The 24,964-nt window shown below is 50.7% G+C and overlaps 2 protein-coding genes across 2 annotated transcripts in view; both read left to right on the top strand.

Moving 5' to 3' along the window:
* The window catches only part of RAB43 (RAB43, member RAS oncogene family), a 29,353-nt gene extending 9,711 nt beyond the window's left edge, over positions 1–19,642 (top strand). The window contains exons 2-3 of the mRNA XM_062200551.1: positions 17,044–17,227; positions 18,752–19,642. Of these exons, the coding sequence (XP_062056535.1) occupies positions 17,044–17,227; positions 18,752–19,002 (435 nt within the window). The 3' untranslated portion in view covers positions 19,003–19,642. The remainder of the gene's footprint in view (positions 1–17,043; positions 17,228–18,751) is intronic.
* A 102-nt stretch (positions 19,643–19,744) lies between these two features.
* Positions 19,745–23,148, top strand: LOC133766801 (LIM domain-containing protein A-like). The gene is made up of 2 exons (XM_062200549.1): positions 19,745–21,830; positions 22,018–23,148. Exons 1-2 carry the CDS (start codon positions 21,136–21,138, stop codon positions 22,346–22,348), a joined length of 1,026 nt encoding a protein of 341 aa, XP_062056533.1. The 5' UTR covers positions 19,745–21,135; the 3' UTR covers positions 22,349–23,148.
* The last annotated feature ends 1,816 nt before the right edge of the window (positions 23,149–24,964 follow it).

Genomic DNA, 24,964 nt, shown 5'->3' with positions numbered 1-24,964 from the left:
GAAGCAGAAACGAATGTGAGGTGAAGAATGAGACCTCATGGGAACCCAGGGCACCCCTGCTGCTGGGAGGGATAGTGGTGATGGCTGGGAAGCCCGGTGTGTCAGGGTAGCTTTGTGTTTGCTGTGTGTCTGGAGGCGTGCATGTATACATCAGCAGGTTATTGTTTGGCGCTATCTGCATTGACCTTCCCTGACTCCTGTCTAAAGTAGCTCTGTATTAATTTCCTTTAAAAAGAAATCCATAAAATCCTCCCACTTAAAGTATACAATTCAGTATTTTTTATATACTTAGGAACTGTGCACGAGTTGATGTTGTGGTGCAGCAAATTAAGCCGTCATTTGGGATGGCATATTGGAGTGCTGGCTCGAGTACAGGCTACTCTGCTTCCCACCCAGCTTCCTGCTAATGCTCCTGGGAAGACAATGGAAGATGGTCCAAGTGCCTGGGCCCCTGCCACCCATGTGGGAGACCTAGATGGAGTTCCAGGCTACTAGCTTCTGCCTAGCCCTACCCCTGCCGTTGGGGCCATTTTGGGAGTGAATGAACAGATGGAAGGAAGATCTCTCTGTTTCTCCCTTTCTGTCTATCACTGTCTTTCAAATAAATAAGTAATCATAAAAAAAGAGAGTTGTACAACCATCACAACAAACACTTTTAGGATATTTTCATCACCCCAAAAGAAACCTCATAGCCATTAGAAATCAGTTCTATTCATCCTAGCTTCCAACATCTACTACTCTGTTCTCTGTTGCTATAGTTGTGCCTGTTTGGGACATTATATATAAATGGAATTATTTAATATTGTGTTCTGCATCTAGCTATTTTCACTGAGTGTTATGTTTTTAAGGTCCAGGTTACTTTTTATCCCCTTAATTGCCTTGTTTTGTTCTTTCTTCCTAGTACTTAATACTTTCCCAGAGGTATCCTGATGTACACGTGTGTAATCAATATGAAAGTTCCTGTATTTCCAGAGCTCTATGGAATTTTCTTTTTACTTCTTTGGGTAGCTCCTTTTGGCCTTTCTCTGTCCTTCCTTCTGGGGGATGTACGGAACACGAGCTGGAAGTGGAGGATCTACCCTCCACATCTTTTGCCTTTCCTCCAGTTTCATAGCTAGTTGTACCATGCTGGATATCCCTAGACTCTGCCTTCCAGCTTTCTTTCTTATTTTTTAGATTTATTTATTTATTTGAAAGACAGAGTTACACAGAGTTTCCGAAAGGCAGAGGCAGAGAGAGAGGTCTTCCATCAGCTGGTTCATTCCCCAGATGGCCGCAATGTCCAGAGCTATGCTGATCTGAAGCCAGGAGCCAGGAGCTTCCTCCAGGTCTCCCAGGCAGGTACAGGAGCCCAAGGACTTGGGCCATCTTCCACTGCCCTCCTAGACCATAGCAGAGAGCTGGATTGGAAGTGGAGCAGCCAGGACCGGAACCAGCACCCATATGGGATGCCAGCAGTGCAGGCAGCGGCCCCACCTACTATGCCACAGCGCCAGCCCCCTTCCAGCTTTCTAATTTTCTTTACAGCTGTATCTGTTCTGGTATTCATTTCTTGGTTTCTTTATTTTGACTGAAGTACTGTTAGTTTCCAAGATTTCCAGTTCTTTTTCATGTCTTTCATTCTGAGGATATTATTAGTACTTTTATTTCATTCTTCTCAGCTTTATGCTATGAAAAATTCCAAACATACAGAAAAGTTGCAGAAAAGTTGAACCCTGTATAGATCCTCCTCCTAGAATTAATAGTTGTCCACATTTTGCTGTATTTGTTTTATTTTTCTACATTATATGATTTTTTTAATTTGAAAGTAACAGACTTCATACTTCACCCCTGAATACCTCAAAATGCAGCTTTTAAAAATGCAGATATAAGAATAAGCATAATATCCTTTTCACAACTAAGGAAATTCATATTTTCACGATAGTATCTATTGTGTAGTCCATCTTTAAGTTTCTCCAGCTGTCCCCTAAATGTCTTTTACAGTGTTTCCCCTGACCCGTAGCCCAGTGTGAGTTGCAGCTTTGCATTTGGTTGGTGCATGTCTCAGTTCTTTGCCAGTTGTTAATAGCACAGTATCACAGACTGGCTAAGTAGAAGAAAAGAGGTTTATTTTGGATCACAGTTCTGTCCAAGGTCAGGGGCCTATATTTGATGATGGCCGTCTTGCTGGCAGGGTCCCAAGGCAGCAGCACAGGTCATCACATGGTGAGAGACCTAGCCAGACTGGCTTTGATCGCAGACCCACTCTCCATTAACCCATTAGCCCCTTAATCCATGAGTAGGTTAATCCATTCATGAGGCCAGAAACCTAATCATCTCTTAAAGGTCCCATCTGGTCCCACTTCTTAATATCTCATAATGGGGATTACATTTCAACATGAGTTTTGAAGGGGACAGACCATATTCAAACCATGTCAGTGAGCCTCTTAAACCTTTTACAATTTTTTATTTATTTGTTTTAAAAATTTATTTGAAAGGCAGACAGAGAAAAGACAGAGATCTTCTCTCTGCTAGCCCACTCCCCAAATACCTGCAGCAGCTAGGGCTGGGCCAGGCTGAAGGTTGGAGTTAATCTGGTCTTCTAGTGGGCGACAGGCTTCCCAGGGTACACATGAACAAGAAATGGCGATTGGAAGTGGAACTGGGACTCAAACATTTCTCAAACTGAAATGGGATGTGGATGCCCCAAGTGGTGTCTTAACCACTGTGACAAATGCACGCCCTTCTTGCTTTTAGTTCAGTTTTATTTATTTCTCCTCACCCTTTTAGTTTTGAATAAACTTGACTAATTTTTTTTTAAATGATGTTGATTTCCCTTTTTGTAAGAGTCACTTCAGGTCTTACAGTTTCCTCTTCCTGTCTTTTCCCTTGTTCCTGTGTCCCTTATATTTCCCGAAAGCTCAAAGTTAGGTTCAGCAGCTCCCGAGCCTCCGGGTGAGCTGTGCTGGGGAGACTGTGCCTTAGTGGTGTGGGCTTCATCATGTCAGTCTTCAGGCCATGTTACTCCATTTCTCTGTTTGTTTTGCTTTTAGAATCCTCTTTGCTCTTGGACTTAGGTTTGGTTTAAAACTTAAGGTATGGTTTAAAAGTTATGGCCTTGAGCCGACCTTTTCTGTCTGGAGCAGAGGAAGTTGAAATGGGGTTAAGAGGGAAAAACACCCGAAATCTAGAAAGTATTCTGTGGAGCTTAATTATGGTTGTGGGCAAGAAGTTACCTATCTGGTGCCCAGAGAGGTAAACTACACCCTGAGGAGATGATTACATGGTGACTTGTTCATCGTTTCTTCTTTCATTCAGTAAGTATCTGCTCGCTCGCAGGCACTGTCCTATGCCCCAAAGAGAAAAACGGAATAGGAGAAGGCAGTCCCTATTCTTCAAGGGCTCACCTCTGGTTGGACAAAGAAATGTATAAACAAGTACGTGGAATGGGATGCTATTAATGCTGTTGCCATAGTGACCAGATTTCTGAGCCAAGCGTTAGACCACATGGCCCGACCAGCACATGGTTATTGTGGCTACCGTAGGACAGAATATTGACAGTTAAGACTGTTCCTGCCAAGCAGGGCTCTGCAGTAGTGATGGCTGGTGTGGAGCTGTGTTCCGTGTGCTCAGGGAGCCCCGGGAGGCAGGAGCCCTTATTCCCTAGGGCTCCAGTGACCTGAGGTTCAGCAAGCAGCTGAAAGATAAGTGAGAGAACAATGCAGGAGAGTGGCTTTTGCTACTACAACCGTGTATGCACATGAAAGCTATGGGAGTACGAGGGGAGCGTGAGGGTATTTGCCCAGGTGTGTGTAGCTGTGGAATGAGGGGGTGACAAAACCACAGAAAGTACCACAGCCTGCCTGGTCCTGCCAGCTGTGTCCCAAGGGTGGCAGAAAGCTACGTGGTCAGGCATGTCTGCAAGCCCTTTTAGAGGTTACCGATGGTTCTGAATAGAACCGATGGTTCTACCACTGTGTGGCCTGCAGGACAAGATGGAGGGAGGCCCAAGACCCATCTGAGGCTTCCAGGATGGGTTGTTCTCCCTTGGTTAGGGTAACAGGGCACAAGAGGGATGATGGGAGTTCAGTTTGGAACATACAGCATCTGAATGCAGTCATTGCTTGCTGCAAACCTCTCCTGATAGGCATGGCCACTGCCAGGAGCTTGCAGTACCCTCCTGATCACCACGCTGCCCTCCTGGCCGAGATGTGCTGCCTGAATTAGGCTGGATTGAGTTGGAGGGCTCCTGTGCTCTGTTAGGGTTTGGTCACCTGGTTTGTTTTCCCCTGCCAAAAGGGGCCCATGAGCATGGCGTTTGGATGGCAGCAGGGAGGTGGCCATGGAGGAAGTGCCTTGCTTCCCAGGAGAGTGGCTTTGGATGGTCATAACTTCCTTGGAGGGACTAGGGTGCTGGGAGCTAGCCGCCCTTTGTAAGCAAGCGAGACTTGGTCAGAAGCTAGGGTCCTTTCCCACACTGCGTCTTTTCCCCTTAACAATTGTTCAGGAATTGGTTTGATTTCTATAGGAAATGGAAAGTACTGATGAAATTTGTTGAAAAAATTGTGATGTGCTTGTAGAGAAGACACATATATGGTGAAGGACATGGGGTTTCACCGTTGGACCTGTGTACTGCAGCTCCTTGCCTGCTACCCCTCAGATGTGGAGAGTAACAAGACTGCCTGCTTAGGCTGATGTGCGGTGAAGTGGCCCAGCGGATGGGAGGCACTAGCAGTGCCAGGTGCTAGTGTCTTTACCCAGTTAACACAGTGGAGGTTTTACAGCGTCTTAGTGTTGTCCTGAACAGCACTCCCGTTTCTTGGCCTGTTTGCAAGTCGTGAGGCAGTCTTCCCTGGAGAGTCGAGTCATGGCAGAAGGGACAGTGAATGTCCAGGGCAAGAGGCTGGCCAGAGGAATGTCCTGCAAACTCCCACTCCTGCTTTGACTTAGAATGCCCCAAGACATTATGAAAACTAGCTCAGGAACTTGTATTTGGGTCAGTCTGACCAGGTCTTAGAGTTTATCCTAAGAACTGACCTTCCCAAGGTCCTTTTCTAGAGTGAAGAAACAAGGAACTCTCCCATTGCCTGCTTCGTTATTCAGGAGAAAGTCTGTTCACATACATTCATCTGTTTGTGCTGGGAGGGACCATGCTGATCACAGGTCTTAGAACTGAACCTCCAGTGGTGCTTTTAACCTAATACGCAGGAATGATTTCCCACTGGCAACATTGACCACGAATCCCTGGAAAGCAGTCTTCAGCCCTGTTGCCCTGGCCTGATGACCAGAACCTACCTTCAGTAGATTTCTAATTTGCTGGAGGCCTACTATGTGCTGGGCACCATGCTAGTTGCTGGTGAGACAAAGAGGAATAAGAAGGGGCTTTTTAGAACGGGTGTTGCCACTGCTTGGGATGTGCACATCCCATATCAGAGTACTGGTTCAAGTCCTGGCTACTCTACTTCCAGTACAGCTTCCTGCTAATGTACCTGGGAAGGCAGCAGATTTGGATCCCTGCCACCCACTTGGAAGACTGGGATATAGAGTTTCTGATCCAACTCCAGCAGGAATTTGGGGAGTGAGCCAGTAAATGAAAGATATCTCTCTCTCTCTCTGTAACTCTGCCTTTCAAATAATTTTTTTTTTTTTTTTTTTAAGAACCCATTCTCAATGAAAGTAGGCAGATCTAGAAACCTGGAGTCCCACCTTGCAGCCCTAGGCCAGTCCCCACTCTAATGCCCTTTTTGTTTGACCTCCAGAACTGAGCTTTGAAGATTTATTTATTCTTGAATTTGCTAAGGGCACTGTATCCTTTTCTGATTGTCACTGGGCCACCAGTCCTGTCCTCTGGCTGCATTTTACATTTCCTCCCTAACCCTCCAAGGCATCTGACTTGAAACAGGTAAAGTGGCCATGATGTGTGCTGTTGCCAAGGGGCTGCAGGAATAGGAAGAGAAGTTGCCTTCCTTCTGCCTAGGGCCTTGGGAGGGCCTGTGGCATCAGGGAGAGTTGTAGTGACAAGGTAACTTGGGCCTGAATCTGTGTATCAGGAGGCTGAACTGAATGCATCTATCCTAGAAAAGAGGGTGCTGACCAAGTGTGCCCACCCATCAGGGGTGTGCAGGTGGGTGGGTTGTGTAGGCTGGCTGTGGAATTTGGAGAATCACCTGTGTCACCAAGGTAAAAGAAGGGCCTGAAACCAAGGACTGGAAGTTGCTGTCTTGTGGTTCCTACCCACCACCCCCTTCACCCCATGTGAAACTTCCCTAACTGAAGGAGAGGAAGAGCAGTGCCCCTTTGAGCATCTGTGTTCTGGGAGCCCTTTTCATGCTAGCTGACCCTGAGCTACACTTCTGATCTAGCAGATATGGATGTCATTCTAGCTAGCAGCAGCCTAGATACCGCCCCCAGCGGCTGACTGCAAGACTGGTCAGCCTGGCTGGGAAAGGTTGAGAAGCTGGCACTGCAAGGTGGGAGGGCCCAGCACCAAGCCCCTACAGCTGGTCCAGTCAGCACAGGCAGCAGCCTCAGGGTGGGGGTTGCAAAGGAGCGCTGAGGTGGTAGTTTCAACTTGGCGGATGTTCTTAGCTGTAGTTTAAGGCCATTTGTGTGCTTTGGGCTGTGAAAAACTCCCTTCCTCCTCACAGTATGCAAATTACCCAGCAGTCGCCTGTGGCCAGGAGCCCAAGTGAACAGATGGAGACCAGGTAGGAGCAGGCAACAGGCTCTTGGGGCAGACAGCTCCTTCCCCAAACCTGTGTTGCGTACCTTCTACAGGCCAGGTGCGGTGCTGGGTGCTGGGCACGTGGCAGGACCCCAGCCTGGTACAGCCCCGACTCCCACAGAACTCACAAGGGAGAGACTGTAGAAATTAACACATTGAGCATGTGGGGTTGTGTCAGACAGTGACATGCACTGAGGAAAAAGAGACTGGGTATGGGATGCAGCTACTCTTTTAAAGAACGGTCAGGCGAGGCGTCCCAGTGGAGGTGAGACGTGAAAGCCGGTCATGTGAGTGTGTGCAGACCACTTGGAGTGGGTGTGGCGGGGCACAGCCAGGAGGCAGATGTGGTGAAGTGAGGAGACGCCACAGCAAGGAAGTCAGCTCATGTGGGTCTCGTAGCCCGGATCCTACCGACTCAGGTTGCCACCCAAGGTCTGAGAGTGGAGCAGTGATGATTCATTCCCAGTTTTAGAAGCTGCACATCGGCTACCGAGTGAACGCCCCACAGGTGCAGGAGGAAGACTGGGGGCAGGCTTGAGGCTGTTCCTGTTGACCCTGGTGAGAGGCAAGGAGGGTGCAACAAGGGCAGGCATGGTGGGGACTCTGTGAGTCTCCGCTTGCCCAGGCTGCTGGCAAGGCAGGAGGATTTCCAGGGTCTGTGTTCTGTGTTCAGGTGCCTTGGCCGTGTCTGGCCTTGGTCTCTCCTCAGTAACACGGAATCCTGACCTCTGTTTGCAAGCTTCAGTGAGGACCATGGTCTGTGCAGACTCCCACAGAATCCATGAGCTGGATCTTCTCAACTTCTGAGCCTCTGAGCCTGGTTTTGTTCTCTCCAGGCGATGGTTCAGGGTGGTTTCTGGTTGTTGTGTCTGGTCGATGCACCTGCCTCCTCCCCTGCCTGTTTCTCAAGCAGCTAATGTGGCCTGGGAGACTTGTTACACTTTTCACCCAGTCTCCCCTGGGTGCTGCCTCATGGCAGACCTGCAGGAGGTGGGAGAGCCTCTGTGCCTTGGGAAAGTAGGGGCTCTCCTGGCCTGACTTCCTTCTCCTTTTGGAACATGGTAGGCATTTGGGCCATGTGCCTGGGCCTCCTATTACACTAAGCCTTCTGCGATCCTCTAACAGCACCATTCTCCACTCAGGGGCCAGAGTGATATTTATTTGTTAAAAATTTTTTTTTATTTATTTGGAAGGCAGAGTGACAAAGAGAAAGCAGCAGTAGGGGAGGAGAGAAATAGATAGATTTTCCATCCACTGGGTCACTCCTCAAATGGCCATGACAGTTGGGTCTGGGCCAGACTGAAGCCAGGAGTCAAGATCCATCCTGGTCTCCCATGTGGGTGGCAGGGGTCTGAGTACTTGGGGCATCTTCGGCTGCCTTCCTAGGCATAGTAGCAGAGATTTTAACCAACACTCCATAATGGGATGCTGGCATTTCAGATGTTGACTAAACCTGCTGTGCCACAATGCTAGCCCTAAGAGTGATATTTTTGAAAACATAAATCAGGGGCTGGCACTGTGGTGCAGTGGATTAAAGCCCTGGCCTGAAGTGCCAGCATCCCACATGGGCACCAGTTCTAGTCCTGGCTGCTCTTCTTCCGGTCCAGCTCTCTGCTATGGCCTGAGATAGCAGTAGAAGATGGCCCAAGTCCTTGGGCCCCTGCACCCACGTGGGAGACCCAGAAGAAGCTCCTGGCTTTGGATCGGTGCAGCTCCGGCCATTGTGGCCATCTGGGAAGTGAACCAGCGAATGGAAGACTTTTTTCTCTCTCTCTCTGTAACTCTGTCTTTCAAATAAATAAAATAAAATCTTAAAAAAAAAAAAAAAAAAAAAAAAACCACAAACCAGAGCATACTTTGTATTAGCCTGAGCTCCCCCTAGAACACAGAGCCAGAGACAGGGTGAGCATATAGGGTATTTGCTTTTGGAACTGGGGAGAGTGGTAGAGAGGAGGAAGTTAGCCAGCTGTGTGGACAGGCAGCCTTGATCCTGGCCAGACTTCTGAGGAACATGGATGGGGAGTGTGTCTCACGGTCGCCCCTCTTGGAGGTGGAAGATGAGAGCTTTTACCCCGTGCCCCCCATTGGTTATGGCCTGATCCCCAGGGTGGTAAGCCCCTCTCAGTTCTGGGTCATGAATGCATAAGTGCATGGTGGTTTCCTGCAGGCCTCTCCAAGCAGAAGCGAGGCATATGTGGTGTGGCTGGCACTGGCAGGCTGCCATGTGGGTGTGCAGCTGGTGGCTGCAGGACAGGGTAGACTGGTAGATAACATAGGTGAGATGTGAGGTGCTTGCTTCACATTTCCCTGCCTCACACAGTCTCCAGTGGCTCCGCATTACAATAAAAATAAAATCCAGGCCAGCTCCGCGGCTCACTAGGCTAATCCTCCGCCTTGCGGCGCCGGCACACCAGGTTCTGGTCCCGATCGGATTCTGTCCCGGTTGCCCCTCTTCCAGGCCAGCTCCCTGCTATGGCCCGGGAGTGCAGTGGAGGATGGCCCAAGTCCTTGGGCCCTGCACCCGTATGGGAGACCAGGAAAAGCACCTGGCTCCTGGCTTCAGATCAGCGCAATGAGCCGGCCGCAACAGGCATTGGAGGGTGAACCAACGGCAAAAAGGAAGACCTTTCTCTCTGTTTCTCTCTTTCACTATCCATTCTGCCTGTCCAAAAAAAAGAAAAAAGAAAAAAAAAGTGCTATTATTCTACATTGTCAGGCGTAATGTTCTAGAAGTGTCCATTTTGTTTGATATTCATTATTCATACTGATTTTTTGTCTGCTTGTATCAGTTTTTTAAATATGTATATTTCAACTGTAATTGTGAATTTATTTCTTCTGCCTTTAGTTACATCAGTTTTTATTTTATGAAATTTAAAACAGTTATTTATATGTTTATGATTAGGTTTTTCTGATAAATTGCCTCTTGTCATTATGAGACTTTTTTTTAAAGATTTATTTGAAAGATAGAGTTGCAGAGAGGCAGAGGCAGAGAGAGAGACAGAGACAGAGAGAGAGGTCTTCATCCGCTGATTGACTCCTCAAGTGGCTTCAACGGCTGTAGCTGAGCCGATCCGAAGCCAGGAGCCAGGAGCTTCTTCCAGATCTCCCATGCGAGTGCAGGGGCCCAAGGACTTGGGTCATCCTCCAGTGCCCTCCCAGGCCACAGCAGAGAGCCGGATAGGAAATGGAGCAGCTGGTGCCCATATGGGATACTGGCACCACAGGCAGCGGCTTTACCCTCTATGCCACAGTGTCGGCCCTTGAAATGTCTTTTTATCTCTTGGGATTCTTTTTTTTTGGAAGTCTCCTTAATCTACTATTACTATATCATCATTCTTTTTTCTTTAAATTTTTAATTATTAGATTTTATTTGAGAGGCCAGGGTGGGAGAGAGCGAGCGAGCCAGCTCTTTTTGCCGGCTCAGTGCCCAAATACCCACAGCAGCCAAAGCCAGAATCCAAGAACTGAATTTGAGTCTCTCATGTGGGTGGCAAGAACCCAAGTACTTGAGCTACCACCTGCTGCCTCTTAAGGTGCACATTAGCAGGAAGTTGGAATTGGGAATGGAGCCAGGGACTCAAAGCAGGCACTCTCATATGGCATATGGATGGCCCACATAGCACCTTAACCCACTAGGCCAACGGCCTGCCCTCCTGTATCATCGTTCTAATACTTCCGTATGTGTGTGTGTGTGTGTGTATTTATATCAATTTCCCTTTCATTCTTTTACTTTCTACTTATTTGTGTCTTTAAAATATCTCAGGTAAACAGCATATAGTTAGATCTTGACTTATTTCAGTCTGTTAATCTGGCTTTTAATTGGAGCGTTCAGTGAATTTTATTGGTATGGTTGAGTTCTGATCTACTTTTTTTGCTACTTACTTGTCTCTTGTTTATTGTTCCTTTCCCACTTTCTTTTGGTTTGATTAAATTTTTAAATGCCATTTTATTTCCTTTTTTGAGAGGGGGCTTATTTCTGTTACTAAAGGGGTCAATAATATCCATCCTTTTTTTTTTTTTTTTTTTAATTTTGTTTGAGAGATAGTGTTATAGGCAAAGAGAGGGAAAGATAGAGAGGTCTTCCAGCTGCTGGTTTACTCCCCAAATGGCCACAACGGCCCAAGCTGAGCCGATCCAGTGCCAGGAGCCAGGAGCTTCTTCCAGGTCTCCCACGTGGGTATAGGAGCCAAAACACTTGTGCCATCTTCTACTGCTTTCCCAGGCTACAGCAGAGAGCTGGATTGGAAGAGGAACATTCAGGACATGAACCGGTGCCCTTATGGGATGCTGGACCACACAGCTGGAGGCTTAGCCCACTAGGCCACAGTGCTGGCTCCCATCCTTACCTTTTTTTTTTTTTTTTTTTGACAGGCAGAGTGGACAGTGAGAGAGAGAGAGACAGAGAGAAAGGTCTTCCTTTTGCCGTTGGTTCACCCTCCAATGGCCGCCGCGGCCGGTGTGCTGCGGCCGGCGCACCGCACTGATCCGAAGGCAGGAGCCAGGTGCTTCTCCTGGTCTCCCATGGGGTGCAGGACCCAAGCACTTGGGCCATCCTCCACTGCACTCCCTGGCCACAGCAGAGAGCTGGACTGGAAGAGGGGCAAGCAGGACAGAATCCGGCACCCCGACTAGGACTAGAACCTGGTGTGCCGGCGCCGCAAGGTGGAGGATTAGCCTGTTGAGCCACGGCGCCAGCCAAGCTATCCTTACCTTTTAAAGTCTCTTTAGAGTCATTATTATACCACTTCATAGTTCACAATTGGCAATGGTCTCTTAACGCTCTTATTTCACCTTTGTCTGACATTTCATGTTTTCACTTCACAAATTTTATAACCTTACAGCAGTATAATTTCATTTATCTGCCACTTTTGTCCTGTGTGCCATTATTCTCATACTTTAAAATTCCTAAGATGTTAAAACTCTTTCTTTCAGTTATCATTTGTAGTTTCACAGTTGTCTTCTAAAAAATTACAGGAAGGAAAATTATATTTATCTACTTATTTACTGTTTCTGGTGTTTCTCATTCCTTTCACAGGTCTGAGTTTCCATGTAGAATCATTATCCTTCCAACTGAATCTTTTTTTTTTTTTTTTTAAGATTTATTTATTTATTTGAAAGTCAGAGTTACACAGAGAGAGAGAGAGGTCTTCCATCTGCTGGTTCATGCCACAGATGACCATAACGGCTGGAGCTGCGCCGATCTGAAGCCAGGAGCCAGGAGCTTCTTCTGGGTCTCACATGCGGGTTCAGGGGCCCAAGGACTTGGGCCATCTTCTACTGCTTTCCCAGACCATAGCAGAGAACTGGATAGAAAGTGGAGCAGCTGGGACTCAAACCTGTGCCCATATGGGATGTCAGCACTGCAGGCGGCGGCTTTACCCGCTACCACATTGCCAGCTCCCCAACTGAATCTTTTAGTGCTTCTTTGTAGTGCAAGTATTCCAGATAGTTTTAATTATCTTTTTTTTTTTTTTTTTTTTTTTTTTTTTTGACAGAGTTAGACAGTGAGAGAGAGAGAGGCAGAGAGAAAGGTCTTCCTTTTCCATTGGTTCACCCCCCAAATGGCCGCTAAGGTTGGTGCGCTGAGGCCGGTGCACCGCGCCCATCTGAATCCAGGAGCCAGGTGCTTCCTCCTGATCTTCCATGCAGGTACAGCGCCCAAGCACCTGGGCCATTCTCCGCTGCCCTCCCGGGCCACAGCAGAGAGCTGGACTGGAAGAGGGGCAACCGGGACAGAATCCGGCGCCCCAACCAGGACTAGAACCCGGGGTGCCAGCGCCGCAGGCGGAGGATTAGCCTAGTGAGCTGTGGCGCCAGCCAGATAGTTTTAATTATCTAAAAATGTCTTTATTTCACCCTCTCTTTTGAGGGATAATTTTGCTTCATATGGACTTTGGTGTCGAGGGTTTCTTCTTTGGAACACTTCTCAGCATTGTCTTCTAGCCTTCGTGGTTTCTGATGAGAAGCTGCCATCGGTATTGTGCTCTCCTGCATGTAACATCTTTGTTTTTTCTGACTGCATTCCAGGTTTTTTGTCCTTTATCTTTGTTTTTCATCAGTTTAGTTTTGATCTACCACAGTGTTTTTGTTTGTTTTTTGTATTTCTGTTGCTTGGGGTTTCTTGGAGATTTTCTAGCCCATCGCTCTCTGAATGTTTCTCCTTGTTATCCCTGTATTCTCCTAGAAGTAGTTACATGAATGTGAGGCAGTTCGATGTCATCCCCCAGATGCCTTCGTCTCCATTCTCTCCAGTCTTACCCTTCTTCAGGGTCATTTTCATTGACTTTTCTTCTAGTTCACTGATCATTTTTTTCTTGCCATTCAAAATTTGCTGCTAAGCTCACCATGTGAGTTTTCCACATCACTTAACATCTTTGCAGTTCTAAAATTTTCACGTCTTTTAAAATTAATTTCTATTTCCCTGCTGAACTTTCCAACTTGTCTATTCATTATATGATCATATTTTCCTTCAGTTCTCCAAGCGTACTTTCCTTATTTTCTGAAAAATATTTAACATAGCTGTTCTAAGTCTTTGCTAAATTTGCTGAATTCCAAAATTTAGACCGTTTTTGGCACCAGTGTCTGTTGACTGTTTTTCCCTTGTTTCTGGTTCATGTTTTCCTTTTTCTTAAATACTTAGCAAGTTTGATTGTATAGTGGAAACTGTGATTGACGACTTGTAGAGACTCTGGATTCTGTTATCTTCTTTTGAAGACTGTTGATTCTTGTCTGGTAGTCAGTTCAGTTACTGGCTGATCCCCTTGAACTTGAAGGCTTCTTTTTCTGTGTTGTCAGGACCTGTCGGTATGTGGGAAGCCGAGGGTGTTTACCTAGCCTCTCTAACATCGCAGAACCCAACCTTCAAACGTGAGGCTCATATTAGAGCGTGCTTGTAGGCTTTGTCAGGGCAGGTTTCTGAGGGCCTTACTCTGGCCTTGTCCTCATTGGGCACAGCCTTGCTGATGTCTCAGCTGCACATAAGGGTTACTAACAAGGTCCCCTCACTAAAGAGGCCTCTTCAGTGTGTCTGGCTGGTAACTTCAGCATCCCACAGCACAGTTTAGCCTCTGTCTCTGCGCTGCTCTGATCCCTGGGGGCTACTCTGACAATATTCTGGTGGTCTGATCATGTAGCCCTCAATCAAGGACTCTCTGGGACATTTCACGTGGACTTTTGGGCTCTTCTTGTGTATGGCTTCTTATTCCAGTCCCATCAGCTGCTCCGGTTCTGATTTCTATTTGGATTCTAAGCCACTATTCATCCCATGGTCAGAAAACTCCCTTGATAGAGTGTGGTGGGGGTCAGGAGGTACATGTCATGAGTTTTGCTTCTTTTAGGAATTACAGTCTTGTACTATTTGCTGTTTACATTCAGGTAACAGCAGCCTCTCATATTTTTCTCCGGTGCTGCAGTTGCTTTCAGAGGGAGGTCTTGCTCCGGTTCCGCTGCCATAGTGGAAGCTGCTCCGAGAGTCTCTGGGCCTCTGAGCTGCTCCGGGTTGCTCGATGGCCTGGTTCCTGGTTAGCTGTTGTCTTGGATCTAACTTTCCCATCATCCTGGGGGCTCCCTTAGCTTCTCTTTTGAATCAGATCTGTTTTCTGGATGCTGCATTTTCTTACTTTTGGTTGATTTCTTGAGGTAGAAGAACCTTCAATAGCTTGCTTAGGAAACAGCAGAAAGGTGAGTTTTTTGAGACCAGCGTATCTGAAAATGCCTTTGTGGAACCCTTACACTTAACTCTTGGTGGACTGAGAATTCTAGGTTTGAAATAGTTTTTACTCATAATTTTAAGACATTGTTTCATTACAAATATAATGCCATGTGTGTCTTTGTGTTCTGTTCTTCCCCTTTGCTGTAGAATTTTTCAGTCATGTGTTTAGTGTGGGTTTGGTTCCTCCAGTGTGTGTGCACACTTAGTGAGCCCTTTCTATCAATTCTGGAGAACTTTTTTAAAGTTTATTTTTATTTGAGAGACAAAGGAATTTTTCCATCTGCTAATTCCGTTCCCAAAATGCCTATAACAGCTGGGGCTGGGCCAGGCTGAAGCCAGGAGCCTGAGACCCAAGTACTTGAGCTATTGCCTGTTGCATCATGGCACTAGCAGAAAGCTGGATCAGAAGTGGGACTTTATCCCAGGCACTCCAATATGGGATGCAGGTTGGGGCCCGGTGCTGTGGTGCAGCAGGGTTAACGCCCTGGCCTGAAGCGCCAGCATCCCATATGGGCGCTAGTTCTAGTCCCGGCTGCTCCACTTCCGATTCAGCTCTCTGCTATGGCCTGGGGAAGCAGTAGAAGATGGCCCAAGTCCTTGGGCCCATGCACCTGTGTGGGAGACCTGGAACAAGCTCCTGACTCCTGGCTTCGGAACTGCAGTTGCGGCCAACTGGGGAGTGATCCAGCAGATGGAACACCTCTCTCTCTCTCTCTCTCTCTCTCTCTCTCTCTGTAACTCTGACTTTCAAATAAATAAATAAATAAATAAATCTTAAAAAAAAAAAAAAAAGGGTATGCAGGTATCCCAAGAAGTAGCTTAACCTGTTGCACTGCAATGCTTGTGCCTCAGAAAATACATTTTTTTTTTTTTTTTTTTGACAAGCAGAGTGGATAGAGAGAGAGAGAGACAGAGAGAAAGGTCTTCCTTTTTGCCGTTGGTTCATCCTCCAATGGCTGCCGCGGCTGGCGCACTGCGCTGATCCGAAGCCAGGAGCCAGGTGCTTCTCCTGGTCTCCCATGCGGGTGCAGGGCCCAAGCACTTGGGCCATCCTCCACTGCCTTCCCGGGCCATAGCAGAGAGCTGGCCTGGAAGAGGGGCCACCGGGATAGAATCCGGCACCCCAACCGGGACTAGAACCCGGTGTGCCGGTGCTGCAAGGTGGAGGATTAGCCTGTTAAACCACGGTGCCGGCCCATTTTTTAAATATTTTTTTATTTATGAGAGAGAGGTAGAGACAGAGAGAGGGGGATCTTCATCTGCTGGTTCACTCCCCAAATGGATGCAGTGACTGGGGCTGGGCCATATGGGTGCAGGGGTCCTCCGCTGCCTTCTCAGAGCATTAGCAGGGAGCTGGATCAGAAGTGGAGCAGCCAGGACTCAAAGTGGTGCCCATATGGGATGCCAGGATTGCAGGCTGGGGCTTTAACCTGCTACGCCACAGTGCTGGCCCTATTTTCTTGAAAAATTGGTTTAATTTCCTGCCTCTTGATTTTGCTGTTCTCTTTTTCTGAAATTCTCATCCTGATCTCTCGGTTGGTTCTATAATTTTCTTTTCTCTATTTCCCATCCCTTTATATTTTTTCCTCTATGCTGGAAAAGTTTCTTCCACTTTTCTTCCAAGCCTATGTTACATTTTTCATTTATGTTATATTATTTCCTTAGGTTTCTTTTTTTTCCTCTATGAACACATCCTCTCAAACATAGTTTCCATTGTTTCATGGTTTTTTTTCTGTTTCTGAAAATATTGATGATTGTTTTGAGGTTTGGAGCTCTACATCATTTCTGTGTCCTCTCAGTTGCTTTAAAAATAATATTTAGATGCTGGCACTGTGGCGTAGTGGGTAAAACCACCACCTGCAGTGCTGGAATCCCATATGGGCACCGGTTCGAGTCCTGGCTGCTTCACTTCTGATCCAGCTCTCTGCTACAGCCTGGGAAAACAGTAGAAGATGGCCCAAGTCCTTGGTTCCCTGCACCCATGTAGGAGACCTGGAAGAAGCTCCTGGCTCCTGGCTTTGGATAGGCTCAGCTCTAGCTGTTGCTGTCATCTAGGGAGTGAACCAGTGGAAGGAACAACTTTCTCTCCCACTGCCTTTCTTTCTTTCTTTCTTTCTTTCTTTCTTTCTTTCTTTCTTTCTTTCTTTCTTCTCTCTCTCTCTCTCTCTCTCTCTCTCTCTCTCTCTCTCTCTCTCTCTAACTCACTTTCAAATAAATCTTTAAAAAATACATATATATATAAAGTAAATAAGTGAAGGAAGCCGGGGAATCTTTCCACACACGGGCACCTCTTCTCTGTAGCTCATGTCTAGTGGGGACTTAGCAGAGGGTACCATTGGGTATTTGTTAAGTGAGACCAAGGTGGGAAAAGACCCTAATCTCCTTGGCCATCCAGGGTCAGCTGCAGTGTTTGTGGGCAGACAGAGAGCCCAGACCAGTTCAGAGTATATCCCTAGCCCCCACTTCACCTTTTCCCTTCATACCCTCCTTTCTTCCTGAAAAAGCCAGAGGGTCTCACTCTCGTTGTCCACCTTCGAGCCTGGTGGACCGCTGCTCTGGGCGTGGGTCTGGTGTGCTCCCACGTGCCCGGCCCATACCACCGGTTCACCCGAGGCCTTTATTTCTGTAGCTGCAGATCTGGGACACGGCCGGCCAGGAGCGGTTCCGCACCATCACGCAGAGCTACTACCGCAGTGCCAACGGGGCCATCCTTGCATATGACATCACCAAGAGGAGCTCCTTCCTGTCAGTGCCTCACTGGATCGAGGATGTGAGGAAGTATGCGGGCTCCAACATCGTGCAGCTGCTGATCGGTGAGCTGGGGCATCATTCGGGGTCCTACTCATGAGCCTGGCAAGGCAGTGGTGGTACTTTATTTACTTGGCCCGTGCTGCCCATTTAGGGTCCAGCCCTGGCTGTTGTGGCCATTTGGGGAGTGAATCAGTAGATGGAAGGTCTCTCTGTTTCCATCCCTCTCTCTGTCATTCTGTCTTTCAAAGAAAGGAGGAAATTTTTTTAAAAGATTTATTTATTTGAAATGCAGAGTTAGAGGGATAGACAGAGAGAGAAAGGGGTCTTCGATCTGCTGATTCACTTCCCAAATGGCGCAGTGGCCACGGCTGCACCAGGCTGAAGCCAGGAGCCAGGAGCTTCTTCCAGGTCTCCCACATGGGTCCACTTGAGCAGTTCTCTGCTGTTTTCCCAGACACATTAGCAGGGAGCTGATTGGAAGTGGAGCAGCTGGGTCTCCGAGCAGTGCCCATATAGGATGCCAGTGCTGCAGGCAGCAGCTTAACCCACTACGCCACAGCACCAGCATCAGGAGGGAATCTTACAAAAAAAAAAAAAAAAAAAAAAAAAAAGATGCTGTGTTCCACATTCAGAGTATCTGGGTTTGTACCCCGGTTCTGACTCCTGATTTCAGCTTCCTGCCAGTTCAGACCCTGGAAGGCAGCAGTGATGGTTCAAATGGTTGGGTTCCCGAGATCCACATGACAGACTGAGTTGAGTTCTTGACTTCCAGCTTCGTTTCCAGCCCAGACCTGGCCTCTGGAGAGTGAGCCAGCTAGTGCTCCTGCTCTCGTGCTGTCTTGTAAATGAAATTTTTAGAAAAATTATGGAAATTGGGTCAAGGAGCAGTTGAACGGCTTATGTAGAATATAATGAAAGCATCCCACACCTTGTAGAGGAGCCAGAGGCCGTACCCCAGGGCAAAGTGGTCGTCTGCTCTTACTGTCAGAAAAAGCCAAATAATAAAAAATAAACCCATGGTCTTAACAAAGAACTTACAGATTCCAAAGGAAGAGAGGGTAGAGTAAAATGATAAGCATCATATCAAAAATTTCCGAGGAAGAAATGCAACACTAGATTTCCTTGTTTGCCCCGGCGTTCATGGAGTGCCTCCAAGTGTGGGTTGTTTCACCTTCCTCTCATCCCTCTCCTCTCCCTGTTGACAGTGGCTTGGTAGGCCGGAAACGGCCTCAGAGAGGACGCAGGCGTGGGCTCCGTGGCAGGCACTGGAGGCTGGAGCTCCTGTCCCGTCTTCAGCTCCTGTGTGCTTTACACCAGGCTCTGTTGCATCTAAATCTTAGAAAACAGTAAGATGGACCAGCTCTGGCACAGCCGAAAAAGAGAAAAAATGAGGGATCAATGGCGAGAGGAAGGGTTTTAAAACAAAAAGTGTGTTTTGAGAAGGACAGGTCCCTGTCGCTGACGGGGGAGTGGGTGGTGCTGGGGCTCTCAGTGTGGCACTGGGCCTCTCGGTGTGGCCTTGCTGGCTGGGACCAGGCTCGCTTGGCATCTGCGGACCTCACATGGTGCCTGTCCTTCCTCCACAGGGAACAAGTCGGACCTCAGCGAGCTGCGGGAGGTCCCCCTGGCAGAGGCACAGAGCCTGGCTGAGCACTATGACATCCTGTGTGCCATTGAGACCTCTGCCAAGGACTCCAGCAACGTGGAGGAGGCGTTCATGAGGGTGGCCACGGAGCTCATCATGCGGCATGGGGGCCCCATGTTCAGTGAGAAGAGCACCGACCACATCCAGCTGGACAGCAAGGACATTGGGGAGAGCTGGGGCTGCGGGTGCTGACTGGGGGCAGGGCAGGCAGGCCAGGGGCCTCCTCACTTCCTCCCTCCCCTCCCTTCTCTCTCCCCTCTGTTTCTCTCTGTCTCTTGCCTGCCAAGCCAAGTCCTCCAGGGCACCTGTACTGCCAGAGCAGCTGATTGAGGCTCTGGGATCTGTACCCCAGGGCCTGGATGCTTGGTGAGAAGGGAGAAACAGGGCACCCCTGTAGGAGGCCTGCTGCCCACAGGAGGGTGCGGGGCCCATTCTGCCAGCCAGCAGCTGGCTCTCCTTATTCTTCACATTCCAGGACTGGCCTGAGCCTGCCAGTGTGGACAGCAGGGAGGTGGCACAGTGTGGCTCCCCGGCCCCACCCCCCACTCTAGTGCTGACCATCTCCTACCTTGACTTTGCTGCAGCTGTGACAGCGGGTGCTGTTGTCCAGGGATGTGGCAGGTGCTCTGGTCTCTTCCACGACATTCCAGGGCCTCTGTACATAGCAGAGACCAAGAGCAACCAGACCAAGACTCGGTACTGAGCACAGCTCCGGGGGAGGCTGAGTTCCTTCCCGGTGTTTTCTTCCCTCACTGCCGGCTTGAGGCTCACAAGTGTCTCCTTGGGGCCTGGCCTGCTGCCTTATCAAGAACTATGGAGTTTTCTCGTTTTCCATGTAGCTTCTCCTTGTCTTCGGCGCAAGTGTGGGGTTGTGGCCATGGCCCTGTGGAGACTCTGCTGGCTTGGGGCTAATGTGTTTCCACTCAGGCCCTCAGGAGTCTGAGGGTTGGGGATTTGAGACAGGGATGTGGGCATAGAAGAAAAAAGTAGATGCGTTGTATCTGCAAGACTCAGGTCTGCAGGGCGGCCCAGGGTGGCCAGCCTTGGCCCATGCATGGACGTCTTTCCTGCTGTGTGCAGAAGTGCCCACTCCCCCCTGGTCCAGGTCTGGCTTATGGAGTCCCCAGATGGAATAGGCCAGGCCATGGTGGTCCTTGGCCTGGGCCCCTAACTGCCTGTATCCATACTGGGTGTGGAGATGAGGAGGCTCAAGTTAGGGGAGCCAGGGGCATCTTCCCAAGCCAATTCCAGGCCCTCCATATGAGCCCCATTCAGCCCCTCAGGCCCCTTAAGCATGAGACCCCCAGAAATTGCTCTCCGACTCACGGGTGAGGCCGCAGGCCCAGACTGGTAACTGTGCTTCTGCACCAGCCCCTTTCCCAGGAAGGGGAAGAAGCAGGCTTTCGCAGACCCCAGCAGTGCCGTGAGGCGGGGCCGGGCATCGACAGTGCTTTTCCGGCTACCAGACAAGCAGGGCTAGACGCTGGGCCGATTGTCCCCGTTTCTCTTTTGGGCAGGGAGGTGGCCTATGGAATGGCTGAGCCTGGTTCTAGAAGGGAGGAAGGTAGCCCAGGAGGGCCAGGGGCTGCTGGGCAGGGGCCTGAATTGAGGGGTAGCCCAGGGGAGCAAGCCCTGTGGCTGGGAGCAATGGGAGCTGGCAGCAGGGAGCTTCCTCGCTGCCGCAGCTTTGGCGGTGACAGAACCAGATGAAGCTGAGTGCGGCCCAGGGCCCTGTCTGCTGGCTTCATTTGGCCCCAGCTGCTGCCAGGGAAACTGGTGCCTGCCCCTCCATTGCAGTGCCTGGGGTCCTCCTACAGTGTAGACAGTGCCTGGCCCTGAGGGTGTCCTTCAGGCCCAGGACAAAGGTCCCCAGATCCAACTGGGACTGGGTGTTCTGTGGATGATGCTCCCTGCAGCCACACGACCCCTCTGCCAGGGGTTGAGGAGGAGCAGCGCGGGGCCTGGCCCTCTGAGCACCGGCGCTGACCCTGCCCACTTCTGCACAGCCCCACCGTCCTCTGCTTCAAGGCTGGAACCCCACAGCGTGGCCATCACCTTCCTCAGGATGCCAGCCAGCGAGGGGAGGGTAGAAACCTCTCCCCCTCTTCCTTCACAGGGATGCCCTGGCTGCCACAAGGATCCAGGATGGACACAGGGACATTGTCACCTTGGACCATGAACCACCCCCCTTCCTCCCCTCAGGGAGTCCCTTGGTGGCCTTGTGGCTCAGCCAGCAGTGGGGGACCATCCCGTGGCATCTGAAACATCGGCCCAGTGCATCTTCTGCAGTCCAACCCACAGACAGGAGCAGCCTCACCCCAGCAGATGGAAATCTGGGTCACTGGGCTTCCTGCTTTCCCCACTCTGCCACAGACAGGCCCATTCTCTCTCCTGGGCACCTCGCTGGCCTCGGCTTCTGCTCAGGGTGGCGGAAGGGTCATACCTGACGTGGCTGGGGCCTCCACTGCCTGGGTGTCCAAGGCCTTCCCAGCTCTGCAAGCTTCTCCCCAGTGCCTTGTCTTCCCCAGCACCCTCGGTCCTGTCTGGGCCAAGCTGGCCTTCCCGGCCCAGGCACAGCACACGCACACTCAGTGCGTTTCCCCTGCACTCTGCCTGCGGTCACACATACACGCACACACTCTGCCTGCAGTCTCACACACACACACACACACACTCTGCCTGCAGTCTCACACACACACACACACACACTCTGCCTGCAGTCACACACACACACACACACACTCTGCCTGCAGTCACACACACACACACACACTCTGCCTGCGGTCACACGCACACACTCTGCCTGCAGTCACACACACACACACACTCTGCCTGCAGTCACACACACACACACACTCTGCCTGCGGTCACACGCACACACTCTGCCTGCAGTCACACACACTCAGTGCGTTTCCCCTGCACTCTGCCTGCGGTCACACATACACGCACACACTCTGCCTGCAGTCTCACACACACACACACACACTCTGCAGTCACACACACACACACACACACTCTGCCTGCAGTCACACACACATACAGTGCGTTTCCCCTGCACTCTGCCAGCAGTCACACAAACACACACACATGCACGCACACACTCGGCCTGCAGTCACACACACACACACTCTGCCTGCAGTCACACACACACACACACTCAGTGCGTTTCCCCTGCACTCTGCCTGCAGTCACACGCACACACTCTGCCTGCAGTCACACACACACACACAGTGCGTTTCCCCTGCACTCTGCCTGCAGTCACACAAACACACACACACGCACGCACACACTTTGCCTGCAGTCACACACACACACACACACTGCCTGCAGTCACACACACACACATTCTGCCTGCAGTCACATACACACCCACAGTGTGTTCCTCCTGCAATCCTGCCTTTCCCTTTGCATCATTCAGAGTCTCACAGATGACCCAACTGGGCACACCCTAAGCTTTGACTTTGCCTCTGGTACCCCTAGCGAGAGCCATTCCTCAGCTAACCCTGTGCTCTTTGAGGTCTCCTGGGTCCTAGGCTGAAGCCATTTCCTATAGAGAAGCTTCCTCCATCCCTTCTGAAGCACAAATGTCAGTGTCCTGGGCCAGGAGAGGTCCCCATCCCCTCAGTCAGACAGACTGGGCTTGGCTGAGAAACGAAGTGTGAGAGAGAAAACAAAACTGGCCTCTGTTTCCTTCCCCGTGGCAAGCTTGGCCAGCTCCCAGCAGCCCAGGGCCTCTGGGGGCAGGGGAACAGTTTAATCTCTTCCTTTGTTTATAAATTACCCAAGAGCAGGAGCAGGTGGAATCAGGGACCAGGTTGGGTGGGGGGTGTGCTGGGAAGTGTCCTGGCAGCCGCCAGGGGCTGGGGGAGACTCCTGAGGCCTGGGTGGGGCTGCTGTGACCTGGGCTCCAGGAGAACCAGGGGCCAACTGGTGTCTCGCAGCAGTGGAGCAGGAACTGGTACAAATGCTGCCCTCTACTGGTGCTGGAGAGGTAGCTGTGGGCAGGAAAGGATTTGAGCCCGGGACACAGGCCCAGTGGGCAGGAATCAGGAGGGAGTTCCTAATTCATATTGAATTCAGTTCCTCTTTCAAGGAGGCTGCCAGAGTGGGGGTGCCTCCAGCCGGGCCCCTCCCAACCCCTGCAGGGTCTGGACTGGGGCGGGGCTTCAAGCCAGCTCAAGGATGCCATTTGCATTTGGGAATTTTTCACGTTCTCTATTTATGAATATGTAGAACTTTATATCAAATCTATTTTTTAAAACATGGAGAAGTTGCCTTCGTGGAAACAGCAGAGCCAGAGTGGACGCATTCCTCAGCGATTAAACAGGTTTCTCTTAACGTGGCAGCGGTGCCCAGGACTGGTTCTCTCACCCTTGAGCCTAGAAGGCTGCCCAGGTGGCCACGTCCCCAGCTGGTGGTCCCACCTGTTGAGCCAGCTTGCCTTGCCAGGGGCAGGGGGCAGATCTGCCCAGTGCTCAGTCAGCTTCCCGGAGTCCTGAACTCCTGCGTGACCGCCTGGGCAGGAAGCAGGCAGAGCCTGAGGGGTGGGGGTGGGAGCCCCTCTGTGGGCCTCAGGCTCCTCCAAGTGGATTGTTCCTTGGGAGAGCAATTTGGAGGTTGTACCCCCCACCCCACCCCCGCCCAGCATTGCTCACAGACCTCAGCTTTTTACAGAGGAGCAAATCATTCCACAGTGAAAAAGCAATGCAATGGAGCTGTCAGTCCAGGCAGGGCCTGGGATGTAGCCCCTGCCCACTGTTCCCAGCACAGAGAACATCCGGGCACCAGGCAGCCCATGAACACAGAGCCCGCTGGTCACCGCTCACAAGAGACCAGGTGGTACCTAGTCACCTGCATGGTGGGAGCCAGCCCAGCTCTGCCCTGACTGGCTGTGTGATGCTGTGCCAGTCCCTCTCTCTCTGGTCCTTGGCATCCTAACTGCACTGCAGTCCCTCCTGCATCCAGAGCCCTGCTGAGACCCTGGGGGTGGGGGCTCAGCACAGCAATGGGCTGGACCCCTCAGCGCCAGGCCCCAACCATCTTCCCAGGGAGCAGGGATCCTCATGGCTGCACTTCTGCTCTCCTCCCAGCCCAGGGAGGCGACACTGTGAGCCCCTGGAAGGAAGCCTCACTCAGCCACAACCCCATGACAAGCTCCAGCCGGGCCAGTCCCTACTGCCTCTGCCCAGACCACAGGACTGCCAAGACTCCAGGGCAAACCCAGAGGGCACCAGCTCCAGTCCCGTCGTTTAAAGCAGGGAAGCTGAGGTTGGGGTCCAGAAGGGACTCGCCCCAAGACCCCGTGTTCACTGCCGAGCCCCAACCTGAGCCTGTCCTGGGCTGGGTGCTGCATCCCAGGGCCGAGTCTGGCTCCTGGCAGCCACCTAAGCCCCTGCCTGGGTCCCTACCCCTTCCTCCCTGTATACATTCACCCTGGGGCTCAGCTGAAGGGGAGACCCTGCCAGTCCTTCCCCAGGAAACCCAGAATGTAGGGGGTTCTGGCCTTGACGTTATCTTCCCTGTGGCCAGTCCCACCACCTGCTGCCTGGGGCTCTGTCCCAGCCTCCGCCTGTCCTAGGTCTGCTTCAGTTTCCGCCATATGGTCACAGGGAACTTTGGGAAGTTGGTCTCCCATTGACTGGGTGTCTCCTCCCTCAGAACCCTGCAGGTTCCCCGCAGCCCTAGCACCACCAGCTACCCTGGCCTGCTTTCCCTTAAGAGGCACCACCTGTTGCCACCTGTGACTGTGCTGTTCCCGACTGTGCTGCTTCCCCCAGGCAGACAGTTCCCAAAGCCCCAGAAGAACCCACATACTTGCTGTGTTCTACAAACCAGGAGCTCCTGAGCCGGAGCCCCAGCTGCAGCGCGGATGCCTGTTTGGCCCTACACTGAGCTTCCAGACACTTCCATAACTGCAGAGCTTGGGGACTGGGTCCCATGGCTGTCCCTGGGCGGGGGGGGAGGCTGTACCTCTGCAGGAGTTCCCCACTGGAAAGACCCAGCTCAGTGAAGATTTGCAGTCGACTTGGGTGTCACTGTGTTTTCACAACAGCCACACGTACCCTTGGTCCAAGCAGCCCTGTCTATGGGCGTGGTCACGGAGCCTGCGGTGGGACTCTGGTCCACCTCAGTTCCCAGATGCAGCCTAGGATTT

This window comes from Lepus europaeus, chromosome 9 (genome assembly GCF_033115175.1).
Source record: "Lepus europaeus isolate LE1 chromosome 9, mLepTim1.pri, whole genome shotgun sequence".
NCBI lineage: Eukaryota > Metazoa > Chordata > Mammalia > Lagomorpha > Leporidae > Lepus > Lepus europaeus.
The sequence above is the reverse complement of the archived record's forward strand: the minus strand, read 5'-3'. Positions and strand labels throughout refer to the sequence as shown.